Genomic DNA, 12,045 nt, shown 5'->3' with positions numbered 1-12,045 from the left:
ACTCGCATACATGTTCCTTAATCTGGTATCATTCACACAATGAGAGGGATTTTTGCACTCAGGCTTCACTCAGGGCAGCCTGGCCGGGTGGTGATGACGCGCCGGTGGGTTGGTGCCGGGGCTCCGGGCCCAACTCTCTAATCGGCCGGGACACGGTTTGTAGTGCGAGTGGCCTCAGCCCGGGGTGTGGCGGCGATGGTAAAGGTGGTGTTCCTGCACCCTGATTTGGGGATCGGCGGTGCCGAGCGGCTGGTGCTGGACGCGGCGGCGGCGCTGCGCAGGCGCGGTTGCCAGGTGCAGATCTGGACGGCTCACCACGACCCCGCGCACTGCTTCGCCGAGAGCCGCGAGCCGGGCCTGGGCGTGCGCTGTGTGGGCGGCTGGCTGCCGCGCACCGTGCTGGGCCGCGGCCTGGCCGTCTGCGCCTACCTGCGCATGCTGCTGGTCGCCTGCTACCTGGTCTTCCTCAGCGGCGTCGAGTTCGATGTGGTGTTCTGCGACCAGGTTTCGGCCTGCATCCCCGTGCTCAGGTTGTGCCGCAGAGCCAAGCGGGTGCTGTTCTACTGCCACTTCCCCGACCAGCTGCTCACCCAGCGGCTGACGCGCATCAAGAGGCTGTATCGCCTGCCCATCGACTGGCTGGAGGAGTACACGACTGGCCTGGCGGATCTGGTCGTGGTCAACAGCAAGTTCACGGCCGGCGTCTTCAAGCGGACCTTCAAGTCCTTGTCCCACCTGGAGCCTGATGTTCTTTATCCGTCTCTCAACTTCGCCGCCTTCGACACCGAGCCCGTGGGCATCATTGACTCGGTCCCGCCAGGCAAGAAGTTCGTCTTTCTGTCCATCAACCGATTCGAGAGGAAGAAGAATTTGCCCCTGGCATTGGAGGCTTTGCACGACCTCCGCGGCCGGCTGGCTTGTACGGACTGGCAGAAGGTGCACCTGGTCCTGGCTGGAGGCTACGACGAAAGGGTTGTGGAAAACGTCGAGCACTACAAGGAGCTGAAGGAGATGGCGAGCAAACTGCAGCTGTCTGACAACGTGACTTTTGTCAGGTCGTTCTCGGATGAGCAGAAGATTTCCCTGCTCCGCCGGAGTACCTGCGTGTTGTACACACCGAGCAACGAACACTTCGGGATCGTGCCCTTGGAGGCCATGTACACCCGTTGTCCGGTCATCGCCGTGAATTCAGGCGGACCCCTCGAGTCCGTAGTCGACCAAGTCACCGGGTTTCTTAGGCAGCCGTCGCCGAACAGTTTCGCTGAAGCCATGGAAAAAATTGTCACGAATCCCGATTTACGGGTACAAATGGGAGACGCTGGAAGAAGTCGAGTCCTTCAAACATTTTCTACAGATGCCTTTGAAGAACAGTTATATCAATATATATGCAAATTAACACAATGAAAATCACAACAGTGTAGAATAACAGCGGGAATGTTAATGCCGATTTTTTGTACTATGTAGCGTGAAATCTGACGCAGTGACTGCGGAAAAAACAGTTCTTATTTGTTTTCTATATTTGCGAATATAGGTTGGTACACGTAAATTACTGTCTTGCATGGAAGGAGAGTTTGGGGCCCTGGGCAGTGGTGTGGGATGAGGTGAATGAACAGGTGTAGCATTTCCTGCAGTTGCATGGGAAGGTGCCAGGAAAAGGGCAGTTGGAAGTTGAGACCAGGAAGAATGAACCAGAGTGTCACAGGGAATGGTCCCTCTGGAAAGTGATGGTGAGGGGAGGTGAAGATGTGCTTGCTGGTTAAATCATGTAAGTGGCAAAAATGATGGCAAATTATCTGTCAACATGAAAACATTCTTCATGCAAACATTTAAGATTTCAGTACAAATAGCAAACAAGAAATTTTCCCTGAGATGTTTTGTAAGCTAAGGAATTCCATGGATGTGCTGTAGTGTGATATTTTTGTCAGTACTTGTCTTGAAATGTGTCAACTACTGTTATACAAAACCTGTCATTACTATAAAGCATAGGAGCAATCTCAAGTGCTTCAATTCTTAAGCTACAATTTCTCTCTTACAATCCTGAACTCACTTTAAAAAAAAATGGATTCCACCAGATGCCACTGTTTACTTTGACTGATTTAGAAGCATGCCTGTTGAGAATTCTTCCAACTTTAATGAATTTGTATATTAATAAGTTGGGTTAGTGCCAGACCATAGCAAAGTCTCTCTTTGCTGCCAGCTCTTCCATAACCCAGCAGAGGTGCTATTATTGTTTTCCACTCAATGAATCTTTATGGCTTATTCAATTATATGTTATTCGACACTATTATAATTATCTCATCTAAATTCTGATGTTTGTTGAGGTGACTGGCTCCCAGCTGTTCTTGTTGAACACCCTTGACCCTTTGCCTTCATTGTTGTCAGTCAAGCAAAACTGTTAATTTTAAAGACTCAGTTGCATTGCTTGGTGGGCGCCACAGTTCTGTTGCTGTATTTATGCAAGGCTGCCGAAAGGGGCAAAAAATTCCCTGGATGTGTGGAACCTTCCAGCTGTTGGCAAAATAAAACTTCTACTGCAACATTGACCTCCTTACAATCATTATTTCTCCCACTTTACGTAATACAGAAACTAGTCTTTCTTTAATCATGCCAAGGGAATATGTGTCGGCCCTGATACTACACTCGTGTACGTTCACATTCAAACCAGATTTGCTCCAAAAACCCACTACTTTCTTCGGCTTTGATACATGATCATCGTGGAAAAAACATTCTTAATTTTGTAACTTTGTTTGTGCTTTACTCATTTGAACACACGACTAAAATCAACAACAGCTTTTGACTTTGTAAAACAAGGCATAAATGTAGACCATTACTTCTAGCATCTGTTATCACATACTAATGCATTCCTACATATCATCTGTAGTATGATGCATTTCTTACCCTTGCCCTCATGGAAAATTAGCTGGACAACCTCTTTAAAGCTTCCATTTCTGTGTGGAATGACAGCAATTTTAATTCATCATGTATTTTTATGGTTTCACATGCATTCAATGCAACGCCTTTGTGATTCCTCCCTTTCTCAATCATAGGACCTAAGATATTCTTTTGATTATCTGATGCAAAACTGTAACTCTAAAGGCTCTAAGGATTGGAAATTTCACCATTAGTAGATCTGTGAAATCAATGTTTAAAGCTTAAGTGAGATTTGTTGAAAATTAAAAGCAGCATATTAATTTTAACACATTGTGGATGGGATTCTCATTATAAAGAGAGTGACAGTATGTCAAAGGCTAAAAAGGAATAAGGCCAAATTCTGTATCTAAGTTCTGATGATTTTTGAGCTCTAATGGGTCACAAATCCACAAATGTGTTGATTATATTTGTTCTGGTGCATGACTGCTACTACAGTCTTCAAGAAGTTAAGCTTCAATATTTTATTAGTTTTGGCATTAGGATTGTCATTTAAAATTTAACTCAACATAAAACTATCACTATCCCCTCTTGTAAACCTACCTAGCATAATTAAACAGGGTGAAACCTGATTTGTAGATTCATCTATAGCCCAGTCATTGACAGCAATTTGTGCTGGGCTCTTCTTGACTGTGTAATGTGCACCATTGGTGGTCAAAAAAATCTTCCTGGGTTTTGTGAAAGTTACTTACCCTCTATTTAAGAGTATGCACCCTCACCTTTTTCCTTTTGTAAATATCTCACCTGGGTTCTGGGCCTTTGCCATTGAAAGGACAGGAATGTGGGCTGTTTACAAAACTCTCCACCAATGTCCACCTTGATTGGCTGCCAGGAGGCATACAACAGCAGCCTGGTGAGGCGCTCTCATCCAATTTTCCCTTCCCTGCGGCACTCTCCACTCATTATCGCATAGATCAGAAACTGAGTGGACTGAGGGAATCAAACTGAATTCTCCCATTCCCTGGCACTAAGCATTAAGAACATAAGAAGTAGGAGCAGGAGTAGACCATACAGCCCCTTGGGCCTGCTCCGCCATTCAATAGGATCATGGCTGATCCGAACTTAGACTCACGTCCACTTCCCTGCCCTCTCCCCGTAACCCCTTATTCCTTTATCAGCTAGGAAACTGTCTATCTCCGTTTTAAATTTATTTAATGTCGCAGCTTCCACAGCGCTCTCAGGTAGCAAATTCCATAGATTAACTACCCTCTGAGTGAAGAAGTTTCTCCTCATCTCAGTTTTGAAAGGGCTGCCCCTTATTCTAAGATTATGCCCCCTAGTTCTAGTCTCACCCATCAGTGGAAACATCCTTACCGCATCCACCCGATCAAGCCCCCTCACAATCTTATATGTTTCGATAAGATGGCCTCTCATTCTTCTGAATTCCAATGAGTAGAGGCCCAACCTACTCAACCTTTCCTCATAAGTCAACCCCCTCATCTCCCGAATCAACCGAGTGAACCTTCTCTGAACTGCCTCGAGAGCAAGTATATCTTTTCTTAAATATGGAAACCAAAACTCTACGCAGTATTCCAGGTGTGGCCTCACCAGTACCCTGTATAACTGCAGCAAGACTTCCCTGTTTTTATACTCCATCCCCCTTGCAATAAAAGCCAAGATCCATTGGCCTTCCTGATCACCTGCTGTACCTGCATACTAACCTTCTGTGTTTCATGCACCAGGACCCCCAGATCCCTTTGTACTGTAGCACTTTGCAGTTTCTCTCCATTTAGATAATAACTTGCTCTTTGATTTTTTCTGCCAAAGTGCATAACCTCTCACTTTCCAACATTATATTCCATCTGCCAAATTTTTGCCCACTCACTTAGCCTGTCTATGTCCTTTTGCAGGTTTTTTATGTCCTCCTCACTCACTGCTTTCCCTCCCATCTTTGTATCATCGGCAAACTTGGATACGTTGCACTCGGTCCCTTCCTTCAAATCGTTATTATAGATTGTAAAGAGTTGGGGTCCCAGCACTGACCCCTGCGGAACACCACTAGTTACTGATTGCCAACCCGAGAATGAACCATTTATCCCAACTCTCTGTTTTCTGTTAGATAGCCAATCTTCCACCCATGCCAGTATATTGCCCCCAATCCTGTGATTTTTTATCTTGTGCAGTAATCTTTTGTGTGACACCTTGTCAAATGCCTTTTGGAAGTCCAAATACACCACATCCACTGGTTCCCCTTTATCCACCTTGTTTGTTACGTCCTCAAAGAATTCGAGCAAATTTGTCAAACATGACTTCCCCTTCGTAAAACCATGCTGACTCTGTCCGATTAAATTATGCTTATCCAAATGTCCTGTTACTGCTTCCTTAATAATGGACTCCCAACATTTTACCAACCACAGATGTTAGGCTAACTGGTCTATAGTTTCCAGCCTTTTGTCTGCCTCCTTTTGTAAATAAGGGCGTTACATTAGCAGTTTTCCAATCTGCTGGGACCTTTCCTGAATCCAGGGAGTTTTGGAAAATTACCACCAATGCATCCATAATCCCTACCGCTACTTCTCTCAAGACCCTAGGATGGAAGCCATCAGGTCCAGGGGATTTATCCGCCTTTAGTCCCATTATCTTACCGAGTTCCACCTCCTTTGTGATTTTAATCATGTTTAGCTCTCCCCCCCCCCATAGCCCCCTGTTTATCCAGTGTTGGGATATTTTTAGTGTCCTCTACTGTAAAGACTGATACAAAATATTTGTTCAGCGTTTCTGCCATCTCCATGTTCCCCACCACTAATTTCCAGGTCTCGTCCTCTAAGGGACCAACATTCACTTTAGCCACCCTTTTTCTTTTTATATAACTGTAGAAACTCTTGCTATCTGTTTTTATATTTTTTGCTAGTTTACTTTCATAATCTATCTTCCCTTTCTTAATTAACCTTTTAGTTATTCTTTGCTGGCTTTTAAATGCTTCCCAATCTTCTATCCTCCCACTAGATTTGGCTACTTTATATGCCCTTGTTTTCAGTCGGATACTATCCTTTATTACTTTACTTAGCCACGGATGGCTGTCTTTTCTTTTACGCCCCTTTTTCCTCACTGGAATATATTTTTCTTGAAAGTTGTGAAATATCTCCTTGAATGTACACCACTGCTCATGTACCGTCTTACACTTTAATCTATTTTCCCAGTCCCGTTTAGTCAACTCTGCTCTCATACCTTCATAGTCTCCTTTATTTAAGCTTAGTACGCTGGTTTGAGATCCAACTCGCTCACCCTCCAACTGAATTTGGAATTCAACCATGTTATGGTCACTCATTCCAAGGGGATCCTTTACTAGGACATTTTTTTATTAATCCTGTCTCATTACACAGGACCAGATCTAAGATTGCCTGCCCCCTGGTTGATTCAGTTACATACTGCTCAAGGAACCTGTCCCTAATGCACTCTATGAACTCTTCCTCAAGGCTGCCCTGCCCAATTTGATTTGTCCAGTCAATATGAAAGTTAAAATCCCCCATGATTATAGCTGTTCCCTTATTACAAGCCCCAGCTATTTCCTGATTTATACTCTGACCAACAGAGTTGCAACTGTTAGGAGGCCTATAGACTATGCCCACTATTGACTTTTTCCCCATATTATTCCTTATCTCCACCCAAACTGTTTCACTATCCTGATCCTTTGACCCAATATCATTTCTCACTATTGCAGTGATTCCATCCTTTATAGCCTCCCTTTCCTTCCTGTCTGTCCTTCCTAATTGTCAAATACCCCTGGATGTTTAGTTCCCAGTCATGGTCACCTTGCAGCCATGTTTCTGTAATGGCCACCAGATCATACTCGTGTAGTTATTTGTACCATCAACTCATCTATTTTGTTACGAATGCTGCGTGCATTCAGATAAAGAACTTTTAAATATGTTTTGTGACAATTTATTCCTGCTTTTACCCCCTTTACTACTCTACCTTTATCTTTATACATTCTGTCCCTTCCTGACACACTCTGGTTTTTAATTCCCCCACTGCTACCTTGCTCTATTGCCTTCTCCGCTGACATTTTTATTTTTCGCTCTCTTGAAACCTCCCCCCCACTAATTAGTTTAAAGCCCTCTCTACAGCCCTAGTTATTCAATTCGCCAGGATTCTAGTCCCAGCACTGGCCAAGTGAAGTCCGTCCCAACGGAACAGCTCTCTCCCGTCCCAGTACTGGTGCCAGTGTCCCAAGAAGCAAAACCCATTTCTCCCACACCAGTCTTTGAGCCACGCATTTAACTTTCTGATTTTATTTACCCTAGCCAAATTTGCTTGTGGCTCAGGTAGTAAACCAGAGATTATTACCCTTGTGGTTCTGCTTTTTAATTTGGCCCCTAGCTGCTCATACTCCCTCAGCAGAACCTCTTTCCTTGTCCTATCTGTGTCGTTGGTACCAACATGGACCACGACAACTGGATCCTACCCCTCCCACGCCAAGTTTCTCTCCAGCCCAGAAGAGATGTCCTTAACCCTGGCACCGGGCAGGCAACACAGCCTTCGGGACTCTCGCTCTCGGCTGCAAAGAACCCTATCTATACCCCTAATGATACTATCCCCTACCACTACAACATTTCTTTTTACTCCCCCCACTTGAATGGCCCCTCGTTCCACGGTGCTGTGGACAGGTTGCTCATCCTCCCTGCAGTCCCTGTTCCTGTCCTCACAGGGAGTAAGAGCCTCCAACCTGTTGGACAAGAGCAAGGGCTGTGGCTCCTCCAACACTACCTCCTGGATCCTCGTACCTGCCTCACTCATAGTCGCACCCTTCTGCCCCTGACCATGGAATACACCTGAATTAGTTAATCTAATTGTGACTACTTCCTGGAACACAGAGTCCAGGTAACTCTTCCCCCTCCCTGATGTGTCGCAGTGTTTGAAGCTCGGACTCCAGCTCATCAACATGGAGCCGGAGTTCCTCGAGCAGCCAACACTTACTGCAAATGTGATCACCGTGAGCATCAGTGGTGTCCACCAGCTCCACATATTGCAGCAGTAACACATCACCTGCTCTGCCATTCTATGTAATTAATTAAATTTATTATTATTTTTAAATACCCTCTGCCTCGATTCTAGCTGATGAATATCACACCTCTATTTAATTGAACTTACCTACTTATAAAGGTTTAAAAGGGAAGGAAAAGTACTCACCAACCAGCCAATCACCTACCAGCTTGGCTGAGATGTCACTTTTAAATTCTGGCCTCCCTTTGGAATGTAGCCTGTTTAGGCTGCCTCGCCTCGCTGCTCCGACTCGACACCCGCTGCTGCTCCCGGCTGCCTCGACTGGGCCTCGCCTCACTGCGCCGCCTCTGTGATGTCTGCTAATCCTGAGACTGGCAGGAAAAACAAGGCAAAAACAAAACAAAAACAGCACCTCACACCCCACTTACCCGAACTCTCTCACTTACCCAAACTCTCAAAAGGCACTCTCTGCTGCTAGCACTCTGTGAGTAGGTGATTTAATCCTCTAAATCACCTACTTATATACACTTCTGGCAGGCATTTTTGGAATATTGTAGAACTAAAGAAGAATCATAGAAGTTTATAGTGCAAAATAAAGCCATTAGCCTCATCATGAATGTGCTGTATCTTTTTGAGAGAAATCCAAAACTAATCCCACTGCCCCACTCTCTCCTCATAGTCCTCTATTTCTCTCTCTATCAAATATTTATTCAATCTTCCCTGAAAAGGTACAATCGTCTCTGCCTCATCTACTGTCTGTGGAAAAGCATTCCATCCTCCAACAACCTCTGTAAAAAAAATTCTTCTAACATCTATTAGTAACAATTTTAAATTGATGACTTCTCATCACTGACTCCTCAACCATAGGAAATAATCTTTCCTTAATGACTCTATTAAACCCCTTCATAATTTTAAAAACCTTGATTAATCCGCCTCTCAGCCTTTATTCCCCAGGAAATTTTTCCAATAAGTTTCTCCTTATAAATATAGTTTCTCATCTTTGGCATCAACCTGGTGAACCTACTCCTTTATGATCTATGGCTTTAATGTCCTTTCTATAGTGCGGCACCCTAAACTGTACACAGTACTCTAAGGCACAAGGCAGGAGTGTGATGGAATACTCTCCACTTGTCTGGGTGGGTGCAGCTCCAACAACACTCGAGCTCTTCGCCATCCAGGACAAAGCAGTGCACTTGATCGGCAGCTCATCCACTACCTTAAACATCCACTCCTTCCACCACCGGTGTACTGTGGCTGAAGTGTGTGCTACCTACAGGTTGTACTGCAACAACTCACCACGGCTTCTTTGACGGTATCCCCCAAACCAGTGACCTCCCCCACCTATAAGGACTAGGCAGCAGGTGTGAAGGGATAATTACAGTCCTAGCCCTTTTGGGCTACCCCAGATCAGGCGTATTCCCCAGGCATTCACCTTCAACTTAAGTTAGAGATAGCCAAATTCCACAAGATGCTTAAATGGGTCTAAAGGTTCAGGCTATCTCTTCCTAAAGGAACGGAATGACTAAAGATGGTACCGTCCTCCAGATAGTACTTTTAATAAGTTGAACTAGACTGTAACCTTCCGGATATTATGAGGGTCCGGAATACCCCCCAGAATTCTGCAACTCCTTACAAAAGAGTGTACAGAAATGTGGGTTCGCAAGTCTATACAGAATTACTCTTTGAGACAATTCTAAAAATATATAGTTTTACTTAAGAGCCGACTTTCAGTTAACATCTGTTGAATCAGTCGCAACATTAACAATTCAAAATACAATTAGCTTACATTTCTTATTTCTCAGAGATCCTTATTCTCAAATCTTTACTTCGTTACATTTCTTATTTCTTACTTATTTCTAAATCCAGAACATCCACCAAAATCAATCAACTTGACTTCCCGAGACTCATAGTTAAAAACTTAGAGATTTCTCTGAAGAGTTGAGAAACGCTTTGCCCGTTCAGCGTGTTCTGACTTTTCTGTTGAAAAGGTCTTATTTTTATACCCTTTTGGCAGTGGTTTCTTCCTTGATGTTCTCTGCCGATGTTAGCTAATTGTCTTTATTGATACCTCTTTCGAATGCTTTCTATTCTTACTATCAATTCTACTATTGCATGCATAATTATTTCTCTACCATTAGGTGTTCCAAAAACCATCATAAAAACAATGACAGCAATGGTTTCTGCTTGATGCCATTCTTATCGAAGATTCTTCATTCAATTCTTAATATTGGCTTTACTGGTTTTTTGCAGACGTGACCCCGTTCTGCTCCAAGTTTAATACAAACACAATGCAATTGCTTGGTGTCTCTATTGAAGTCATATTTTCAAAGCCTTCTTGTTGGTATTATATTTACAATATATGTAAATCAAAACCACTTTAAGTGTGTGTTTACTTGTTTTCTAGCTATCTCAATTGGTTGCATATTTAATCGTGTTTCCTGTCATCCAAGTTTAAAATAAAACTATTTGACCAGCAGTTGTTCCTTTTACTTGATGTCATGTTTCAAAGGTGTTGTATCCGTGTGTTAATGGAGACACGGAATGCAGGAGTTGGTTTAACAGGTGTTTGCTGAACAAAGTCTGGAGGTGAACTAAAAGATACAAGACACTATACAGGCTTATATAGCCCGAGTGGTCACTACCGGTATTACAGTACACAGGGGCTCTTAAAGGTACATACACTACAATTCCTCCCCTTTTAGATAATTAGTACATAACATTTTAAGTAATCATTAATTAACATGTTTACAAGAACAATAATCTACACATTTGCTGCAGTTAATCAATTATAAGTCAGTCTCTCTGGAGGCTTCCTGACTCGGTCCGGATAATGCCTCGGTGGTGTAGTAGTTTTCGGTGGTGTAGTAGGTTCTTTTGGCAAGGTCGATTCGGCTTGAATGCCAGTGTCGGGTTCATCTGGTTCCAGTATCACCGGATCGGAGGTAGATACTATGGGTATCTCTGCTTCACCATTAGGCGTATAGAGTTGTGGTGTAGGTTGTAACTTTTCGGATGACTCTATGATCTGGTCAGCATGGCGCCTTATTATGCTTTCTCCAATGTCCACGGTATACATCAGCGGTCCTAGTCGTGTGCAAATAGTCCCAGGCTGCCATTTCTCGGTACGGTAGTCCCGGGCCAAAACTTGTTGACCTATCTGGAAGGTTCTAGTTGGCCTTTCATTCATGCCTTGAAATTGCCGGTTCTCTACATCCCTTCTGATGTTTGGCTTGATCAAATCCAGCCGGCATCTTAGTCTTCTATTGAAAAAGATCATGGCGGGAGTTTGGTTTGTAACCACATGTGTTGCATTCCTGTACGCAAACAAGAAGTTATCTACCTTATGTTGTAGATTTATGTCTTCATTACCCATGGCCTTTATGGCCTTCTTGAAGGTCTGGACAAACCTTTCAGCTAATCCATTGGTGGCGGGATGGTATGGGGCGGACGTGTAGTGCTTAACCCCATTGTTTTTTAAGAACTTCCTGAATTCTTCGGACACAAATTGCGGTCCATTATCAGAACAGATCTGTTCAGGCAGCCCATTCCTGGCAAATATGGTCCTTAATACTGTGATGGTTTTTTCCGTGGTGATGGAGGACATCTTTATTACCTCTGGCCACTTGGAGTGTGCATCAACCGCGATTAAGAACATTGAGTCCATAAATGGACCAGCAAAGTCGATATGTACCCTTTGCCATGGAGATGAGGGCCACTCCCATGGATGTAGAGGGGCTTGTGGTGGGGCGTTTTGGACCTTCTGGCATCCTAGACAGCTCTTGGTCATTTCTTCGATGTCTCCATTGATACCTGGCCACCACACAAACGCTCTGGCTAGGTTCTTCATTTTCACTCCACCCAGATGCCCCTCGTGAAGCTCCTTTAGCACTTTATCCTGGAGTTTGGGTGGAATCACCACTCTGGATCCACACATCAAGGTTCCTCGGCACACTGACAGCTGTTCTCTTCTTCGCGAGAATGCTGGCAACAGTGGTTCGCCATGTGCTGGCCATCCCTTCACCGTTAAATCGTAGACTCGTGAGAGAGTCGGGTCATTTCTCGTTTCCTTTTCAATGGTAGAATTTGTTACTGGTAGACATTCCACTATGGTTGAGTGGAACATCTCCACTGGGTCCATTGTAGGTGCCTCTTCTACCGTTGGCAACGGTAGGC

The 12,045-nt window shown here is 44.3% G+C and overlaps 1 protein-coding gene across 1 annotated transcript; it reads left to right on the top strand.

Moving 5' to 3' along the window:
- Positions 1 to 59: 59 nt before the first annotated feature.
- Positions 60 to 10,348, top strand: alg2 (ALG2 alpha-1,3/1,6-mannosyltransferase). Its single transcript, XM_085988180.1, has one exon. It carries the CDS (start codon positions 196 to 198, stop codon positions 1,402 to 1,404), a length of 1,209 nt encoding a protein of 402 aa, XP_085844306.1. The 5' UTR covers positions 60 to 195; the 3' UTR covers positions 1,405 to 10,348.
- The last annotated feature ends 1,697 nt before the right edge of the window (positions 10,349 to 12,045 follow it).

Source organism: Somniosus microcephalus, chromosome 5, assembly GCF_052327205.1.
Source record: "Somniosus microcephalus isolate GS21.2 chromosome 5, FLI_Smic_1.0, whole genome shotgun sequence".
NCBI lineage: Eukaryota > Metazoa > Chordata > Chondrichthyes > Squaliformes > Somniosidae > Somniosus > Somniosus microcephalus.
Note: the sequence above shows the minus strand (reverse complement) of the source record. Positions and strands in the feature narration are given on the sequence as shown.

Coding starts and splice junctions, on each gene's coding strand:
- alg2 (XM_085988180.1), top strand. CDS start 196: ATGGTAAAGGTGGTGTTCCTGCACCCTGATTTGGGGATCGGCGGTGCC.